At 37.8% G+C, this 22,305-nt stretch overlaps 1 protein-coding gene across 3 annotated transcripts in view; it reads right to left on the bottom strand.

Moving 5' to 3' along the window:
* Nucleotides 1–22,305, bottom strand: part of CTNNA3 (catenin alpha 3) — a 1,396,025-nt gene that overhangs the window by 476,226 nt on the left and 897,494 nt on the right. For all 3 annotated transcript variants that reach the window (XM_079794118.1, XM_079794119.1, XM_079794120.1), the window contains one exon: nt 21,264–21,356. In XM_079794118.1, the coding sequence (XP_079650244.1) occupies nt 21,264–21,356 (93 nt within the window). The remainder of the gene's footprint in view (nt 1–21,263; nt 21,357–22,305) is intronic.

Here is a 22,305-nt window from a genome sequence, read left to right as displayed (position 1 = left end):
AAAGTAGGTTTATGGTTATGATGAATACACAAAGCAATTTATTCTTGTATTATTATTAATTATTGTATCATTTATTTGTATTACAACTGTAAACCTACTTTTGCCTAACACTGTTTAGTACATTGCTTAAATAGTACAATGCTTAATATATTCTTAAAACATAATAGAAATTAATGACATTTCAGGGATTTCAAAATTTGAGGCGGTTAGCAGATTATTTATCACCCTCAAAAGGAAACTGTTTTAAAGATTGTGGAGATAGTTGGGCACAGATAAAACTGGTACTCATATGTCCATTTTAATTATCTAACCTGTTGTACTACTGAGAGAAATTTAACTCAGCAAAGTCCCCATAGTCTGGTAATAATCCAGGGTGCAGTGATTCAGGTACAAAGGAAGAAAAAAAAGGGTAAATAATGACAATTAATGATAAAGGCAAGAGGAAAGTGAAAAATGTAATTACACTATGTTTTGGCCAATAATCATTGAAAAATCCAATAAGATGTAGAATGAGAGCAAAGTTTCTGTTGTCTTTGTAAAGAAAGAATAGCTCACTGAACTCTTTGAGGGAAATGAAGTCAAAAGAATCAGTGAATAAGTAAAAATAGAAGAAGTAATAAAAAAGAAATCAGAATAAGAAAAAAAGAGGAAATACGTGGCTTCCTACATCAAGATAATATTTTTTTTTAGTTTATGAAGTATAAATCCTAGATCAATTGCAAATGTGTGTTTTTTTCTTTTCCTCTGATTTCCACTGTGTTTTTCTGGATTTCACTTTGTCCTTAAGTTGGTTTTCTTTGTGGTTGTGTGAAGGCTGCCAGTAGCTCTTAGGTCTATTAAATGTCCTTGGTCACTTCACATTCAGAGGCAGAGAGGGAGGACAATGAAGAGGACGGAGGAGATGAGGGAAAGGAAAAAGAGGAGGAGAAAGGAGGGAAGTCCGCTAGCTACCTAATAAAATTCTTCTATTTCATTTTGATTGTGACAATATACATCACATGCCCAACAGGAGATTGTTGTTTTGAGTTAATCAACACCGCCATCTCCTCATGGAACTAAGCAGAGGGGTGGAATGGGTGTGGGGAAAAACCGACAATATTTCAATATTTTCTACATCGATATTTTCTGTTTTACAATAAACACCCTTGTTACTCTATATATCATTGTGCATCTGCATCAGCAGAGACTTCCCCTTCCTCGGGGTAGGAAACTAGCATACATGTGTGACTGGGTTTAATCAGTCAGTGATAAAATCAGACATTCCTTTCTCCTATTTTCAATAGTGAGATATGCACTTTTGATTAAGAAAAAGCATACAAGTTGAGATGTGTTAATATTAATAGAAAGAAAGGCATCTGTTTAATCTATTCTAAAACAGATGGCTTAACATGCTTTGGCTCATTATTTGTTTCCATTGCTTTTGCTCTTAGATGAGAACATTTAGAGAAAAAAAAATAACATTAATCAGATTAAAAAAGGACCACTCCACATAGTGTCTATGTCACATAAATGGCTTTTGTGATTTCAATAATGTTTCCCTAGGTGTGTGTGTGTTTTTTACAACAAAGAAGAAAACAATGAATTAGTTTCTTCTTCAGGTATACAAAAAAGATATTGAAAGGAACAATATTTTCTAAGACAAAATAATTAACAGTATAAAACCTTTAAATAATATTGAAGGTTGTGAACTCATAATTTAAAGATACTATTTTGATCAGTCAAATGATAAGACAAAATATTTATGTGTTTAAAATATGTTTTACTGGTACAAAATTTCACCCAACTTAAAGACTTCCTGAAATTGTAGATTTTTTGGATCTATTTCTAAGGGATCTTAGAAATCTAGTTCAAATCTACTCCTTTACAAGGATCAGACAACCTGAGAATCTAAGGTTCATATGACTTGCCCAAAGCCACATAGTTAATCAGTGCAGAAGGCTAGAGTGGCCATTTCCAGACTAGAAGCCTACTGCTGTTTCTACTTATGACATATGTGAAATATAAAGTCACCTATACAGGAAAGCTGGATATTAGCAAAAGACAAACTACATATTTCATTTAAAAAAATATATCTAGATTATTATACCATTTATTAAGGCATACACCTGAAGCTATTAACACACCTACTGATTATCATCCTGTTAAAATAGAATGGAAAAAACAGTGAATGAAGAACATGTATAGAAGTAAGAAAAACAAGGAAAATGAATCAGGAAGCCAGTCTTATATTTGATTCAGTGAGACCAATTTCATTTATTAAAATTGCTACAGCATTTCTTTTTTTAACACAGTCATGCAGCATATGGAAACCATGTCAAAATTAAGTATAGTTTGTCACGCTTCTAAAGAGGGAGACAAAACAGTATTAAGGAACAGAAATTATAAAAGCCATACAATGTATCATTGATAGATGATGCATTTGATTAATACAGAAAGGTAGAAAAATGGCTTCTATGTGTGCAGAGATGGCATTGCTAATATGTTCAAAACATTTAAGTTGTTTGTGGAAGCTAAAAGCACAGGGACTTAGTTCTGTTTGCAGAGTACAATTCCATACAGTTTAAAACTGAATGGGAGTGACTTTAAATGAGAATTATTTTCCTGTCTTCTCTTATTAGGAAAATCAAAACATCAGTTTTGTCCTATTTTGCTGACAGTGTTTTCTGCAATGTGATTGCTGCTCAAGCAGGAGAGAGTAGAACATCATCTGTATCATTTTAAGAACTCGAGTGGGCTCCTAGAAATGTTTGTAATTGCCCTTGCAAAAGAGAGCTGCCTCAGCAGATTGGAAAATTACTGATCAGCCAACAAGTGTTTATTGAATCTCAGCTATGTGTTCAGAACAATACTGTGGGAGATCTAACATAATGTTGTTTTTCCCCTCCTAGGGACTTTTAGTGAGAGGAGGGATGTTGGAGAATAATATAAATGCACCTGGAAGGAAAAGTAATTAAGTGCTTTAATTATTAAATGTGGTCCATCATTGCAATTATACATCAGAAGGGGAAAAGATCATTTTGAATAAGAATAGCCTGAAGACAACAAAAGCTATAATGAAGTCCCAGAATGTTTAAACATGGGAAATGCTTTGCTTGATCACATTCAATGATGAGATGTCTCTTGTTTTTTGATGTACCCTTCCACAGACAAGCTCCTCTGAATCCAGGGAAGTTTCCTTTTACATTGTGCTGGGATCCACCCCTCTTTAAATTCTACCCATCTTCACCTATCTTCAGCTCTCAGCTGCCTCAGCCCTTCCGTGTGGCAGAATTTCAGTGCAAATAATATTATCACTCAGTCATCTTTCTTTATCCTATCAACTATGTCAAAGATACTATTCTGGTATTCATCATTTTATGCTGTATACTAGTAACTTGTCCAATTTTCTTAAATATAGTACCCCAAAATGACACAGTACTCCTAATGATTATTGTCTAGTAAGACTACACAGGAAACCAATTGGACCGGAGGTCAATTCCTCCCAGTGTACCAACAGCAATCAGGGCTTTTAACTACACCAAGACTTTCCACTCAGCCCACAAAGGGGAGTACCAAGAGCGACCACCTAGGGTAATTGGGGAAGCTGAGCTACTGGCCCCTATAGGTCACCGACCACACAAAGCCACTCCATCAACACAGGGAGGCAGCCAAAATGTGGAGACATCGAAGTATGTCACAAGTAGGAGAGATAGATGAAAGCAAACTAATGGATGACACAGTGTTCAGAACCATATTTATAAGGTTACTCAAGAATCTTCTAAAAACCGCTGAGAAACTTGAAGAGACCTTCAAGGACCTAAATGAGAATACCAAAAAAATGGAAAAGGACCAGTCAGAAATTATGCATACACTGTCTGAAATAAAGAATATACAGAGTAGACCACTGCACCCGAAGATTCAAACCAAAGATCTGGAATATGAGGAAGAAAAAAACACCCAACCAGAGAGGCGGAAAGAAAGAAGAATCCAAAAGTGTGAGGATAGCATAAGGAGCCTCCGGGATGGCTTTAAGCGTACCAACATCTGAATTTTTGGGGTGCCAGAAGAGAGAGAGCAAGATACTGAAAACCTATTTGAAGAAATAATGACAGAAAACTTCCCCCACCTGGTGAAAGAAATAGACTTACAGGTTCAGGAAGCGCACAGAACCCCAAACAAGAGGAATCCAAAGAGGACCACACCAAGACACATCATAATTAAAATGCCAAGGGCAAAAGACAAAGAGAGAATCTTACAAGCAGCAAGAGAAAAACAGTTAGTTACCTACAAGGGAGCACCCATACGACTGTCAGCTGATTTCTCAACAGAAACTATGCAGGCCAGACGGGAATGGCAAGAAATATTCAAAGTGATGAATAGCAAGAACCTACAACCAAGACTACTCTACCCAGCAAAGTTATCATTCAGAATTGAAGGGCAGATAAAGAGCTTCACAGTTAAGAAAAAGCTAAAGGAGTTCATCACCACCAAACCAGTATTATATGAAATGGTGAAAGGTATTCTTTAAAAAGAGGAAAAAGAAGAAAAAAGTAAAGATAAAAATTATGAACAACAAATACATATCTATCAACAAGTGATTCTAAAAATCAAGTGAATTAAAAATCTGAGGAACAGAATAAACTGGTGAACATAATAGAATCAGAGGCATAGAATGGGAGTGGATTAATAATTCTCAGGGGGAAAGGGGTGTCTGTGTGGGGGGTATGGGAAGAGACTGGACAAAAATCATACACCTATGGATAAGGACAACGGGGGGGAGGGAACCGGGTGATGGGGAGATATGGGGGGGAAAAAGGAGAAACAATTGTAATAATCTGAACAATAAAGATTTATTTAAAAAAAAAAAAGACTACACAGGAAAAATTATTTTCCTTGATCTGGATGCCATAACCCTATAATTGTGATATAAAAGTATGTTAATTTTATTAGAACCTATATCACCTTATCAGCTCATATTGAGCCTGAGGGAGTTCTATTTGATCTCTTCCATGAACTTCAGTCAAGCAAATTCTGCAAGAATGTATATGAAAGATGCATTTAATTTTAATGTAAATTTTTAGTTATTGCTGTTAAATGTGCCTTATTGATTTTTGACTCATTCTTCTAGCTTGGTGACTCATGACTTGCCCATCCATAACATTAGTTTTTTTCCCCCCAGATGTATATTAACCACAGATTTGACAAATTAGATTTCTGGGTTTTCAAGGGACCCATACAATAATACCTCTGCACAGAGCTGCTGTGAGAACACAAATGAGATAATGTAAGAAAAACACTTATCACAATGCTTAGAAAATAGATGTTCAATAAACATTAGATGTTTTCCTTTCTTCAAAACAAATATTTGAAAAGGTCATAAATAAGTACAGAACTTCCTTCAAGATAAAATTGATCTCCTTATTGAAACCCTTTGTTTTTTGTTATATCCTATCTAATAAAAGAGTAATATGCAAATTGACCATTACTCCAACACACAAGATGGCTGTCCCCATGTGGTCAAAGATGGCTGCCCCCATGTGGACACAAGATGGCCGCCACAAGATGGCCAGCAGGAGAGGGCAGTTGGAAGGGACCAGGCCTGCAAGGGAGGGGAGTTGTGGGCGATCAGGCTAGCAGGGGAGGGCAGACCTGCAAGGAAGGGCAGTTGGGGGGGACCAGGCCTTCAGGGGAGGGCAGTTAGGGGTGACCAGGCCTGCAGGGGAGGGCAGTTAGAGGCAATCAGGCTGGCAGGGGAGCAGTTAGGCATCAATCAGGCTGGAAAGGGAGTGGTTAGGGGTTGATCAGGCTGGCAGGCAGAAGCAGTTAGGGGCAATCAGGAAGGCAGGCAGGCAAGTAGTTGGGAGCCAGCAGTCCTGGATTGTGAGAGCGATGTCTGATTGCCCGTTTAGGCCCGATCGGGTTTGGGCCTGAACGGGCAGTCGGACATCCCTCATGGAGTTCCAGATTGGAGAGGGTGCAGGCTGGGCTGAGGGACACATGAATTTCGTGCACCAGGCCTCTAGTATACATATATATATATATATAAATTGATTTCAGAGAGGAAGGGAGAAAGATAGAGAGATAGAAACATCAATGATGAGAGAGAATCACTGATCAGCTGCCTCTTGCATATCCCCTACTGTAGGGAAGATCAAGCCCACAACCTGGGCATGTGCCCTTGGCCAGAATTGAACCTGGGACCCTTTAGACCACAGGCCGACACTATCCACTGAGCCAAACCGGCTAGGGATGAAACCCTTTGTATTAATCTGCTGTAATTTTTCTCTAATTACACTAACATGAAGCTTTTTTTGTTCTGTCTTGGACACAAAGATATAATTAAAGGTCTTGTCAAATATATGTTGGTAAAAATTATCAATGAATTGGAATGTTTAAAATAGATACAATGTATATGGAGCATCAAAGGGGATGGAATGAGATAAATGATAAATTTATCTCAAGCTAGGTCTCCAGAAGATTATGAACAAAAGTCTGGACATAGGCATAGAGTATGTGGATTAGAAAGATGAAGGGATTGCCCTAACTGGTTTGGCTCAGTGGATAGAGCGTCGGCCTGTGGACTCAAGGGTCCCAGGTTCGATTCCGGTCAAGGGCATGCAATTGGTTGCGGGCATATCCCCAGTAGGGGGTGTGCAAGAGGCAGCTGATCGACGTTTCTCTCTCATCGATGTTTCTGACTCTATCCCTCTCCCTTCCTCTCCGTAAAAAATTAATAAAATATATTTAAAAAAAAGAAAAAAAGAAAAAAGAAAGATGAAGGGATGGATACATGTTGGTGTGAGGTGGAAAACACCTGGTACTTGGCACTCAAATGTAAGCATGGAAAGGAGATTAGAATTGATACAATAAGCAACAGCAACCATTGGATAACCTTATGTCTTTGGTGACAGGAGAGAAGAGGGAAACACCAAAGTCTGTACAAGATACCTATGTTAGACAGATAAATAAGAGAAGACTGTCATGAAGATAGCTATGGTAATAACGGGGCCAGAAGTAATGATGAGCTAGATGAAATAATGCTAATGAAAATGAAGTGGAAATTATGAAGATGAAAATAAATTGAAAGAAAATGTTGAAGATTATGCAATTAAGAAATATATAAAAGGGAAAGGGAGAACATTTGAGAAATAGGACAGTAGAGAATAAAACAAATTTAGTTCCGATAATTCTCAAAGTGTGACCAGTTAGCATCAGCATTACCTGAGAACTTGTTATAAAGCAAATTCATAGGTCCACGCTGACCACTGAATTTACCAGTAAAAGCCTCGCTGTGTAGCATTTAAGGATTTCTGACTTCTCTGAAATATATTTCCCCATCATGGCCAATTGCAAGCCACCAGTGACACTGAGTTGGTAAGAGGTGCACACAATGATCTCTCTAGAGTCTAGCCCCGTGGTCGGCAAACTGCAGCTCGCAAGCCACATGAGGCTCTTTGGCCCTTGAGCGTGGCTCTTCCACAAAATACCACGGCCTGGGCAAGTCTATTTTGAAGAAGTGGCGTTAGAAGAAGTTTAAGTTGAAAAAATTTGGCTCTCAAAAGAAATTTCAATCATTGTACTGTTGATATTTGGCTCTGTTGACTAATGAGTTTGCCAACCACTGGCTAGACCTTGTAGGCCACTCACACACCACTCTCCCAGGTGAATCTGTAGCATGCATCGGAATCACCAGGTAGACTCGTCAAAACACGGCTGAGCTGTGTCATCCAGGGTTTCTGATTTAATAGACCACCATTAACATGGTCGCAAAAGATCTAGTCCCTGTCCTCTATTTCCCGCTCCTTCCCTAATCCTACATATCTTCATTCAAATAGGTCAAGTCCATTTCCATCTGGAGGCCTTTGTACTTGTTTCTTCAGCCTGGAAAGCTCTCTCTGCAGAATTTTACATGTTTCTTTTTGCTATTAAACAATCAACTCAAAGGTCACCTCTGCCTTGAGGTATGTTTTGCCCATAGTCTCTTTCTATTTCATAACTTACCTGATTTTGCTTATAGTGGAGCATGCAGTATGAAGGCTAGGAAACCAGACTGCCCAGGCTGGAATCCTAGCTCTCCAGCTCTTTCTTTCCCTGACTCGGCAAGTTACATGAATTTTTTGGACTTCAGTTTCCTCATCTTTAAAAGTGTATAAATAATAGTATCTGCCACTTAGGTTTATTGTGAGGATTAAATGAATTTATACATATATATATATATATATATATATATATATATATATATATATATATATATATATATATGTGTACGTATGTTTTATCCAAAATTATTTTTATGTACTTCCATATTTATTATCTCTGCCTCTCAAATAGAATGTAAGCTCCAAAGGATAGGCACATTGACTATTGTCTTTGGTGTATTATCCTTAGTCCCTAGAAAATAAGCAGGTGTTCAGTACATATTTGGAAAATGAATAGATGTCAAATACTATGATCCTCAAAAAAACCTTGTTCAGTGACCTACGAACAATGCAAGTTAGAAACTCCATAACTCCCAAGGAGATCTTTCGAGTAATTATTTGTTTACTTATGAAAACTCTGTTCTGACAAATGACCTCACCTCAAGCATACTTTAGTTCGGAACGGCTTTTAAATCTTTGTTTTTGCATTTCACGATTTATAGAAAACATCTGGCAGAAACAGAAATCATAATGATTATTTATTGGCAGGACATTGTACTAAGCACTGAGAGACAAAGATTTCAATAGGAAGATGACTGTCATCTCTCTATTAATGTATCAGCAAAGCTTGGCCAACAGGCATTTTTGTCTCAGATCATAGATGTAAGGATTTGCTTAAGAGCACTGCAATGAATTCTTCCTGGAATGCTGACAGGCAGTTTTGCATTCATGAGCTGTGACATTCCCTTAGGTTTCTCATGCATTTCCCTTAGGCTGCCTCGAATTACTTCCTACTATTCTTTCCTACTCTCAGATTGGTATACTATACCTATATGGAGGCCAAAGGCTCTTTCCTTAAAATGGTTTACTTCACTAGTATATTATCCATAAAATATCTTTATCTATACAACGATACTGCTTGATAAATGCAATATTACTTATAGCAGACTATAAGGGTTGTTGAGCAGGGGATAAAAAAGGACTAAATAGAAATCAAATGTTCCACTATGAAAGGCTCTAAAAACTGGCTATAGGTGTTTTTATTTTCTAACTACATGGTTACATAATTTTATTATCTGATAAAAGTTCCAATGTTCTGAAGAACATTTTTATGATAACAAATTCTTTTTAAAAAGTATACTTTCATGAATCCTAAGTAGAGAGTTTTAATATAAAAATATTTTTCAAGAAAATAAGGATACATAGCCTGAATCAATTCAGTATTTTAAACCCAAATTGTTTTTTGTAGCATTATCTACATATGGGTTCTAAGGAACCAAATATTGCTCTATGATCTTAAATATGCACTTCTATATACCCAGCTACCTGCCCATAGAAATGACTCCTTTGTTTTTAACCAAAAGTTTTGAATATTAAATATTTGAAAAATATTATACTAATAAGACATGATTAACACATTGATCCATAATGTTTTTCCATCCAATTAAGTAGACAAATATATTAATTGAGTGATGTTGGATGGCAAGAATTATATTCTAGTCTCTTCCCTCAGTTTGCTGTATAATATTATAGAACCCATTCAACCTCTCTGGGATCCAACCTTACTGAGTGTGTTAATTTAAATGTATTATAAAGCCAATTTATATAATAAAGTGATACGTAAATGTTAAATAATGTTGTTATCCTTTATGAAGGACCCAAAACATGGAATTCTGAATAGTAAGTCCTAAATATAATGAGGGTCAAAAAGCATTACAGACTCAATGTTGAAAAGCTTTATGAGAGATTTTTTTTTTATCACTGTTTTCACAGCAAGGAGAAATGGGGGAGGGAAGTCTATGTTCTTTAAAGAATTATACTAATACAAATAGATAAAACTCTGACAGTTGAAATAATTTCTTCAAAATGAAGGAGAATGTTAGTATTCAAATAGGACTTATGTTTTCCATTCCTTAACCTTGAGCAACTCACTGAACATCTCTGAATTTCTTCTTATATATACAATTAGATCAATAATTCTTGTCACAAGACCTTTACAAAATTAAATACGATAACCATGGGAAGGCACCTGCCATGTCATAGATGCCTGAGGATGGCCATCGCTTCCTCAGTGGAGTTTGACGCTGAAGGGAAGCAGTTTCCCACCCTAAAACATGCCTTTTGGGATATTGATTTTAAGAAACAAAAGATGGAAAAAATCTCTGACCTCTCCCCTAACTACCTATAAGGAATTTAGACCGAGAGCCTGCTCCAGGAAGGAAGGTATCATCACAGATATCTGTGGTTTAATATAAACTAGTGTGTGATAGAGAGGAACCTAGCGAGAGACCCATTTGTTCCAAGTCCTCTCTGTGTCCCATTGTTAAAGACAGCTTAGCAAACATTTATTTAACACACTTTTGCTGTGCCACCACCATGTGAATTGCCTTCCTGCCCTTTGAAATCCCAAACCACAAACAGCACCACCTCCCACCCCCACACCCTCTCCTCTCAGCCCCAGAATGGCATTTAAACTTCAACTGCCCAATACTTCCTTGGTTCTCATATCTTCTGGCACCCCCTTCCCCATGTTCATCTGTAAAATAAACTTTGGACATCTTCTCCTGTTACTGTCTCTGTTAAATGTGATTATTAGCCCAGCTAGAAGATCTTAGAAGGTGGGAGGAGAGTGATTTTTTCTGCACCCCCACATTACTAAGTACACTGCACAGAAGGTGCTTACATGTTCAGAATCAGATTCAGGGCTTTAATGTAGTTTTCAAAGAGCAGGATTTAAAAAAATAGTATGTTTATTTTGTTAGATATTAAACTCATGCTGTTTTCCATTAGGCAAAGAGTGAAATTTGGTGGTATAAGTACAATAATTATATTTCTAAAACAGGTATTAAATTTCCTTCTAAAAATATAAACTGTGCGATGCCATAATGATACCTTGCTGCTCACCAGAAACAACATTTTGACTCATTAATTGCTCAGCCTCATTCATTCTCTCTTATGGAGCAATGATCTCACAGTTCCTAAATGGGCTCCTCTCTCATGGTTTCCACCCAGCCACACTTTCCTCCTCCTTTGATGATCGGTTTTTCTCAGGTTCCTTTTTCTTTCCTCCTAGATGTGTGTGTGTGGTTGTTTTTTTTTAAGGTTCTATCTTTGGTCCTTTCATTTTCTCTTAGTCTTTAGAAATCTTGCTCTACGCTTTTAACCATAACCTCCACGTGAATGGTTACCATATCCAGCTGTGATATCTCAAGTTCTTATATGTGTTGTTTGCTAAAATCTCAACCTATGTTGAGAGTACTTTACATAAATTAATTTCTGTCCTTAAGTGACCTCTCTTTCATTGTATTTCCAATTTCTCCTCAGAGAACCACTATCCCGCCAGGTGTCAGGCTAAAACCTCCTATTTATCCTCTTTTCCCTCCATCATTACCATCGTCTAATTTGTTTTCCATTTGTGGTCACTTTATAAAGTCAATTTATCATTTGTTCCATCTATACATTTTCATTCCTATATTCCTTATTCGAATTCTTAATTATCATATAATATTAAATAATCTCTTCACTGGTCCTGCCTGTCCTTTTTTTCATTCAATTGACATACAATTTCCGGAGTAATTCCCCAGAAGCATAGCCCATCACAGTGACTTGCCCTCCTCCACTACATTCCAAATCTAAGTTCCTTTACTTGGCAGTAAGGCCTTCAATCTGTGTTTCAACCATGTATCCAACCTTCCCCTTTCCACAGCATGCCCCGCCATGGGACAGAATCTCCTAGGAGGCACCGGAAATGTGTGGAGGTTATCACAAAGATCAGGCTGGGGGAGGTGGTGGTTGTGTACACAGTGCCCTAGAGTCTGAATTTTCTGGCAGGTAGAACCCACCACTCTGACCATCCCACACAACAAAGAATTGTTCTACCCATAGTACCAGGAGCTCCCCTGTTTTAAAAAAAAATGTGGGTGAGGTAGATACAATTACTCACTTTTTCCATTTCTGTTGCACACTTTCCCATATCTTCTGCCTAGATGCCCTTTTCATATTTCTCCAAATGTCCAAATCCTGCTTATCCTTTAAGGCCAATAGAAAATGTGACCTTTCAAAGAGACCTCCCTGAATTTCCTGACACGAATCTCTTTCCCACTCCCATAGCATTTCAACCTACTACTCTCTAACACCACTTCATTTCTACCTGGATAATACATTTTCCCTTCTCACTGGAAGCTTAATGTATGTAAGCAAAGCTCCATCTTTGTTTTCTTCTATGACTAGAACATTATCGAGGCTGGCACAGGCCCTTTCTGCTAAGATGCTTAATACGATGTTAAGCACTGTGAGACTAAATAAGGGCTCAGGCACAAACTCTCAGGTTTGTGATCAATTTTGGAATTCGTGCCTCAGCCTTTATGTTGAACCATATTTAGTTCTATCTGCTTTCTTTTAAGTCATTATCTAATTTTTGGTCTCCATGTCCCCACTAATATTTAATGGTATAACTTCTTTTCCCATAACTTCTGTTTCTTCTTCCAGGACATACCACATCAGATTTTCTTAGATAAAGCCCTTCCTAGTTAAAACCACACTTTATTCCTCAGAAGTGCTCCCAGGGGTACACCATGAATCTGTTCTTCCTGCCCTTGGCTCACCCTGACTTCACGGATACTCCCAGTAAGTGCTCAGCAACTATTGTTGAATGAAATGATCCTTGGAGTGAGTGGACGGATGTGGCTGGCTGTGTAATTGAGAAAGAATACAGAATAATGAGAGCAGAGTAACACAGAACGTAATTTCCAGGCTCAGAAAGCAACGGTGTTAATAGCTGCACTCAAGTGCTGCCTCCCCTCATAAATATAAGGGCACCACAAGAACGAGACTGAGCCCAGGCTTCCGGTCTTAAGTCAGCTAGACAGTCTCGAGGCTCAACCAGTCAATCACAATCAGGTTTTTTTATTAAAGGATCACTTCATTTTAGCCTTGGTTTCCAAAACCTTAGAGTATAAATTAGGCATAAAAAGCCTGTCACAACACTCATAGGTACACCCAGAGATTCTTGAAGAATACTGTATGGTGATTTCAATTTGATTATTTGAGTCCTATATTGTTTACTTGCAAACTAAACACCCATCATTATGGTCTACAGAAGATGAAAGAAAGCATATGTGTTTCCCTGGAGCGTGACACTTAGAAAATTAAATGCTTTCAATTCAGAGATATGACAGCTGCTCGATCACGAAAACCAACAGACAAAAACCCCATACAAATCAGGACATGTTTTTCCATTCGAAAGAGCCCATTGCCCTTACTGAAGTGTGTGCTAAATACAGTAACACTTCGTAAGTTAATCAGAAGAAGCTGCTGTTATAACAAAACAATCCTGTCCATGCAGAGACAGATAATGCCAGTCATTTCACATGACTTGTACTTCAAGCTGACAAAGTGTCATATGGAGACATTTTATCACTTCGTTAGAAATTGGGAGTTTCTACATCTCCCAAAGAACAAAGGAGGATGAGGAATCATGCTGGCTTTCAGCATCTACCTGCCAGTGTCTACAATGCAAAATCGGTTCACGCTGATATCCTCATTCACTCCAGAAATACAGAGTGTGGCAAAAGCAGGTTTACAGTTGTTTGTATGGAAAACAATTAATACATAATAATAAAAGAATAAACTCTGTGCTACGCATACTCACAACTATAATCCTAGTTTGTTCCACCTAGTACTGAGTACCTACTGAGTGTCAGGAATTTTCTTAGAACAATGGTTCTCAACCTTTCTAATGCCGCGACCCTTTAATACAGTTCCTCATGTTGTGGTGACCCCCAACCATAAAATTATTTTCATTGCTACTTCATAACTGTAATTTTGCTACTGTTATGAATCGTAATGTAAATATCTGTGTTTTCTGATGGTCTTAGGCAACCCTGCTAGCAGTTCTCAACCTGTGGGTTGCACACAGTTTAAGAGCCACTGCTGTAGAGCCTAAGACCATCGGAAAACACAGATATTTACATTACGATTCATAACAGTAGCAAAATTACAGTTATGAAGTAGCAACGAAAATAATTTTATGGTTGGGGGTCACCACAACATGAGGAACTGTATTAAAGGGTCACGGCATTAGAAAGGTTGAGAACCACTGTCTTAGAATATAGCAATGAATAAAAAATCCCTACGCTCAAGGAGGTTATCTTGTTCCATGTTCAAATATGAATACAGGTGCACACCCTCCCCCAGGTACTTTGTTGTTGTTGTTTTTTTCTAAAATTTCACAAGCTTCTATGTCTGGGGTAACCTTGACTTTCCTCCCTACTTTTCAACACACCCAATATATAACTGTTTTAGAAAGGTAAGTATAGATTCTCAATAGCAATTTATAAAAAATATATTCCCCAGCACAACACTGAAAATAAACTAGATGCCTCTGCAAGATGTTTCAGCTCTGTCAGGTCATCGAACACCATTTGATAAGAGAGATAAACAGAAGACATAATAAAACTATATTAAATATTGATGTAAGTGTGACAGTGATTAGAAAACTTGACATACTTTTGAAAAAGTTAAGCACTTTGAGAGAGTCTGCCTAATTGAGTGTAAGTGTATTGACCAGAGGGAAATAATCTAGGTCTCACCACAATTTCTATCAATTAAAATTTTATTTATAGAAAGATACATAAGACCATTTAATACCTCTACCACCCAATAATAAAATTCTCTTCTAACATCTTCAACAAGGCACAGCCTATTTGGCTTTTGTTTAAATGCATCCAGTGATTAGGTAGTAGTTTCACTATCCAGGGGTGGGGAACATCTGGTCCGAGGGCCATATAATTATTTGGTCTGGCCCTGCCAAGGCATTAGGGGTGAGATAATTAAATTTTAACCAAATATAGGAGGCTAATTTTTAAGTACCAGCATGATACTCTAGAACTGGTCATCTCCATGCCAAGTGCATTGGGAATTTCTCCTTATTTCACAAGCTGAGCATCATAATCACCATAAACCTGCAAAATGATCCCCATATGATGCTGCTGACATACAGTTGAGTCCTCCTAGGGTAGTACTTTTAATTTTATGAAATTTTCAGTCCACAATTATTTTGAAAGAAGAAGAAAAAGGGAAAAGAAAATTGAGATAAGTTTTGAAGATTTTTATTTTGCCAAGTAAAGAAGTAATATGAAAATGTATCTACTTTTCTTATTTCCTAAATCAAATATTTAGATGAATATATAACAAGTAGAAAGTACATAGATTTCTAATAAAAAGTTAAATAAATTTTATGTTGGGAAACAAAGCTAATTACACTAAACTAATTTTACAATAGACCATGAAAATGCTTTCATGGACCAGTGTTTGGAATTCATTGAACTAGATAACAAATATCCCTCTGCACTTCTGATGCCCCAGGTGCTTCTGATAAGCAATGATTTTCATATCCACTTGTGCAATCAATTTTATTTAACCTAAGGCCCTGACTTTATATTTACTCTTGTTAAATTTCAGCTTATGAGTTTCCAAAAGTAATCCAAATTGTCAACATACTTTAGAACATTGAATGCTATCTTTCTCAATTTTGTGCCATATGCAAATGTAAAATGTTTATTTTAAAAATACTCTTCTAAGTCACTTGTTAAAAATGTAACCAGAGTCAATCCCTATAGACAGCTTTATCCTTCCACTGGGTTGACTTCAAACAGCTATACTACTCCAGCAATGCTATCACCAAGATCACATTTCTCTCCTTTATGTAAAAGACAAATCCATTATAGGATCTCAACATTGAACTTCAAAAGGCAGGTAGGCCAATTTCTCACCCAGATCTCATACCCTCTATACAATAGCTTGGTCTCATCATCACCCTCCTTGTGTTTAGATGTCTGTGGCATTGAGAAATTACAAATCCTTTCTTCTCAACAAAGTCACTTCCTTCTGGTATACATACTTCCATTAGAAACTCATTCTATATTGAGATGAAATGTGTACCTGTCCTTTTAGCTTCTGCTCGTAGGTTGTAGTCCTGTCCCTCAAGGTCCTCAGAATGAAGTCTTTCACATCATAGCCCTTTCAAGATTTGCTGACAGTGATTATGTTTCTCCAAGTCTTACCTTTTCCTGGCTAAAAATTCCCTGTTGCTTTTATAAATTTTTCGTATGACATAGCTTCAAGTCATGTCACTATTTCGGATATCCTCTGCCCCAATGCTCCAAGTGACAATTCTATTTTGAAGTGTGACATCTGTAACTGGGCAAAGCATTGTAATTGTAGTCCATTAGTCACACTGAGAACCACAATGATCCAATTCACTGAGACTTAGGAGCACTCAACCGTATTTAACACATAGGAATTGTATGCCACCCTATAAGCTCCTCCCGACCCTGTGTTTTCTCAACTTTACTCACTCCAGAATCAATCTATAACTGTTCTCATTGGCTGGGTTTTGTCCAGAAATTAATGAAATATCCATTTCTAGTAAAATTAAGAGTACTAAAATAAATAAAGCAAAATATAAAAGTATTCCTACTTGTTCTTTGTCCCTAATCTTGCTTACTGGAAGTAACTTCTTTTAAAACTCTCAAGAGGACCTTTTAAAAACGTTTCTATGATCTTCAAAAACATATGGTTCCATCTATCTCCTCTTTTCCAAAATATGTGGCATAATATACATATTCACCTGAAATTTGCCTTTTTCACTCTTCTTGGATATCTTCCATACCAAAACATACCAATTTACTATCAACAGACATTTAGGTGGCTTTGGCTTTTGTCATTCCAGATAAAGCTGCATAAAAACCTTGCTTACACACTGGTGTACATATGCACATATATACCTGTATCATAAATTGAAGAAAGTTGAATTAGTAAATCTAACTGTATGTGCATAACTTTATTTCGATATACTATATTTTGCAAAAGTGAAACTTACACACATGTGCATACACACACACACACACACACACACACACACACACACACACTGGGTTATACTCCAGATATACTAATTCTGAAATTCAGAATGTGCTGTATAAAAATTATACAATGTTTAAAATAATTTTAAGTGTATAGAAGATTGAAAATAAGTTTTAGAACTTATTCTTTGATGAAGAAATTTAAATCATTCATTTTTTTTTCTAATAGCTATATTATACTGTCGATTCACATTGAGATCACTATCAACTAAAACCTGCAGGTTTCTTGGAGGGTAAATTTTTGCTAAGCTATATTTATTCCATTCTCTATCTTTGCAATTTGTTTTAGAGTGCTCAGTATATATGGTTTAATTATTATACTTATTATATTTCATCTAGATATTGAGATTTAGTCTATACTCTAGGATACCCAAATTATTTGTGACTGTATTCTTTTGGTTAATATGTTTCCTTAATCCTCTTATTTTTAACTAAAGTTTTAACAGTATTATCCTATAATTTTATCCAAATCACTAGGAAAACACTGAAATGAGCTAAGTCAAAAGCAGATAATTTCAGCCCACCAAGAGAGGCCTCACTCTTGACTAGCAACTATATATTAATCAGCCATTTAAAGGATTTTTTTCATTAGTTACAATTCAATAATTATACTCTATTTTTTTATGTTGTCAAAAAGAAGACACACCATGTTAGGAAAACTGTCATAAAGACATTGGCGAAAGCCTTGCTGTCCTCTATGAATAGAATGACTTATTATTCTAAAATCCTGATCATTCACATATATAGGACAAAAAATGCTGCATTTTTGCTAGGTGCAGTTGGTTATAAGCAGTGAATAAGGAAGACTAAATCATTGCCATCATGAAGGTTATTTTTCAGTGTGAAAATATACAATAAAAGTAACAAGATAATATAAAATATAATTTGAGGTTGTGATAGAGACTCTAAAAGAAATAAATATGGCAACATGATATGAGAGAGCTGCAGAAGTGATTTAAGGGATTGATCTCTGAGGAGATGGTATTTGAGCAGAGTCCTCACAAATTGAACATAACCGTTGCTGTCTACATAGCCATGTGGGAAAAGAGCACTGGGAAACTGCCAACTGCAAACTCCCTCAGGGGCGAAGGAGCTCATTGTGTTCTAGAAACAAAGGCCAGTGCACAGAGACCTAAGGATTAAAAAGGAAAATAATATCGGATGGGGCTGGACGTTAGACAATAGGAATATCATAAGAGTCTGATTAAGCCCAGTTGGTATGGCACAGTGGTTGAGCATTGACCTGTGAACCTAGCAGGTCATAGTTCATTTCCCAGTCAGGGCACATGACCAGGTTGAGAGCTCAACCCCCAGTAGGGTGCATGCAGGAGGCAGCCGATCAAAAATTCTCTCATCATTGATGTTTCTATCCCTCTCTCCTTTGCCCTTCCTCTCTCTGAAATGAACAAAAACATATTTTTTTTAAAAAAGAGTCTGATTAAGCCATAAAAATGTTTGCAATTTGCTATAAATAGCTAAGAAAAGCAATTACTAGGATAAATATCTTTACAATTTGACTTTTATATAGAAAGTAGATTAGAGAGACATTAGTACAAGCATGAATGTCATATAAGATAACAGTTCTGTTGCCCAAGATAGAGATGATGGTGTTATAGGCTAAAGTGTTGACAGATAAGATGGATAAAAATACATAGATTCAAGATAAATATTTCTGGCAAAATTGATAGGACTTGTTAATGGATTAGATAGAAATAATTAGCCATTAGTTAGCATCCTATATAATAAAGAGGTAATATGCAAATTGACCATCACAAGATGGCAGTGCCCACAGCAGGGGCAGGGCCAGCTGCTCTGCACGCCTGCTGCCGGAGTCCCATCAGCCCCGCTGGGGGCCTCAGGTCCTCCTGAACCCCCCGCTGACTAGACTCAGGCAAGCAGGGCCAGCCAAGGAGCAGGCAAGCCTCGGATGGCGGCTGCCCAACTGCCCAGGGCCGCCCGAGGCTCAGGTAGCCAGGGCTGGCCAAGGCTTGCGCTGCCGGCAATGGCAGTAGCAGAGGTGTAATGGGGGTGTTGCCTTCCCCTGATCGCCTGGGTAGCTTCCTGCCACTGAGGGCTCCCAGACTGTGAGAAGGGGCAGGCTGGGCTGAGGGACCCCCCCCCTCCAGTGCATGAATTTTCATGCACCAGGCCTCTAGTCTATAAATATAAAAGCTTCAGCGACCATCCAACTGTTCGACCATCCAACCGGTAACTATGACACGCAATGACCACCAGGGACAGATGCTCCGACCGGTAGTTATGATGTGCACTGACCAGCAGGGGGCAGAAGCTCAACACAGGAGCTGCCGAGCTGCGGTGACTTGGCAGCTGTGGTTCTCGGGTGATGCACCCGGAACCAGAGAGGAGGGAGCCTGATTCCGGGGTGCGTCACCGGAGAACCACCCTCTCACAATTTGAGATCCCTCAGGAGATGTTGGAGAGCCAGTTCTGGCTCAACCCCTGCAGGCTAGGCCAAGGGACCCCACCTATGCAAAAATCCATGCACCGGGCCTCTAGTTAGAATATAAGCTTCACAAGAGCAAGGACTTTTGTTTGTTTTCTTTACTATTTTTCCCCAGATGCATAAACGCTACCAACCACAGGCTATATATTCAATAACCACTTACTGAATAAAGGAAATCTCCAGTCCTCCCCTCCCCCCACCCCCCGCCCAAGAAATCAGATGAATGGCCATGCCATTAGTAAAATCAGGAAGACAGAAGCAGCAACAGAATGAGATGAGGACAGAACAACCAGAATTACATTTGCGCTATTTCAAGTTTTAACTGTCCTCTAGATATCAAAGTGGAAATGTCATTGGGGAAGTAGGTTAGCCTAGAGAGAAAAATTTTGAAGCCTTCAGCATGTAACCATGTAATTTATTGTAATAAATAATAAAAAAACTAAGGAATCACTGAGACATTGAAAAATATCTGATTATGGAGATACATAAAACATGTTTATTAATGAAAAGATTCAATATCTTAAAGGATACTGAATATCTAAAACCATTTGAAATTCAAAATATTTTTGCGATTTCAATAAATATTCTAACATGTATTTTCATGGAAGTTGACAAGTTGATACTAAAAATTATATGAAAGAGCAAAATAAGAACAACAGTAATTTAAAGAAAAAACAAAACAAAGTGAACCAATTTGCCTAAAAGATAAGATTTAGTATAAAACCATAATTAAGACATTGCAATACTGTTGCAGGGATAAAGAAATAGAGTAGTGGTAAAGAATACAGAGCTTATTCTGAGACAACATGATTAAGATTGCCCTTATGTATATCTTGATCCATGTCTTCAGGATTACTAGTCATCCTATCTAATAAAAGGGTAATATGCTAATTAGACCAGACATCTTCCGGACGACCTTCCAGATGTCCTTCCGGACAAAGCCACGGTGGTGGGGCCGAGGCAGAGGCAGTTAGGGGGATCAGGCCAGCAGGGGAGAGCAGTTAGGGTAATCAGGCAGGCAGGCAGAGGCGGTTAGGGGTGATCAGGCAGGCAGGTAGAGACAGTTAGGGGAGATCAGGCTGGCAGGCAGAGTGGTAGGGGCTATCAGGCAGGCACGCAGGTGAGCGGTTAGGAGCCAGCGGTCCCGGATTGCGAGAGGGATGTCCAACTGCCGGTTTAGGCCCGATCCCACAGGTATCGGGCCTAAACCGGCAGTTGGACATCCCCCGATGGGTCCCGGATTGGAGAAGGTGAGGCCGGGCTAAGGGACACCCCCCCCCCAATCCGTGCATGAATTTCGTGCACTGGGCCTCTAGTCTAGAAATAATTCCCTAAAAATATATTGTTCTTCAGATTTCAAAAACTCCTGAATTGCAGACAGGAAAACATTTATTGGCTTTTTTCAAACCCATGCCTTTATTTTATAAAAGGGGCAAAAATGTCATTCCTTTCATTCTGTTTGAGGTTTCAAAACAAATAATGACTAAGACATGAAATCTGTTGAGCAAAACACTGCTTTGATTCAAGCTATATCTTTCTCTCACAAGATTCTGATATGGGCCCTTAGGGAATGTTACAAGAACCACATGCTAAGTAAAGAACTGGGTGATTAGTAAAGAATGAGCCGTGACCTTAAGATGAGTTATCTTCTGTGTTTAAAATAAATACTTAAATATCGTTCCATGTGTATAAAAGTCTGAAGCATTGTATACAATTCTTACAGCTAGTTTAGTGAAAGAGACAGCAACATAGTCATACCTGTGGACACAAAGTTTCCAAGTGGTTGGCTGCAATTTTGACAATTTTAATTCCATCTTCATTTGTTGACATGGAACAAGCAAGATTTGCCACCTTAAATACAATCCAAAATAATGAAAATTATTTCAGATTATCAAGAAAATGCAGAAACATTTGTTTTCCTAGACAAGTAAGCACATGTACCCATACATTGAAAGTCCCGGTTACAAACATTAGCATTCTCACAAATGTCAGATATCTGATTTATGAAAGCATCCTGAGAATATATTACAACAAATAGCAATGAAGATCCCTATAAAATTATTTAAAACAAGAGAAATAACTAGTGAGTGAATCAGTAAACCCTGTAGTGTCTCTTGGGATCAACATCTAATTCACAATAAGATGCTAACTATTATGGTTTCCTATGGGGCTGAAAAAAATTCTATCTGTGGATTGAATGCTAATAAGTTCTTAGAATCTCATATGATTGCGGTTTATTTTACGTTTGTAATTAGTTTATTATTTCCCAGAGATTTCTTATGCCTACTTAAGTTGCATTAAGAATGACTGTATCTTTATTCATGTTTTATTCAGCATAAAATATGCTACAAAGCTGGGCAAATACAAGACCATTAAATTCTTCTTCCTGTTCTTGATTTTCTACTACAACTTCATGGGCACTGTTTGGCATCCCAGCAGTCCATTTGATTCAAGCATTAGTGACACTAAAATTCCTTTATACATTATTGCTTTTGAAACTTACATTCTTCCAGTGAAGAGGCTGCTCTTTCAAATAAGTACCTTTATGTCCATTACCTAAGTCCAATATTTTTTTAAAATATATTTTATTGATTTTTTTACAGAGAGAAAGGGAGAGGGATAGAGACCCAGAAACATCGATGAGAAACATCAATCAGCTGCCTCCTGCACACCTCTCACTGGGGATGTGCCTGCAACCAAAGTACATGCCCTTGACCGGAATCGAACCTGGGACCCTTCAGTCCGCAGGCCGAGGCTCTATCCACTGAGCCAAACCTGTCAGGGCCTAAGTCCAATATTT

Source organism: Cnephaeus nilssonii (genome assembly GCF_951640355.1).
Source record: "Cnephaeus nilssonii genome assembly, chromosome: 16".
NCBI lineage: Eukaryota > Metazoa > Chordata > Mammalia > Chiroptera > Vespertilionidae > Cnephaeus > Cnephaeus nilssonii.
This window is presented reverse-complemented; position numbering and strand designations above follow the sequence as displayed.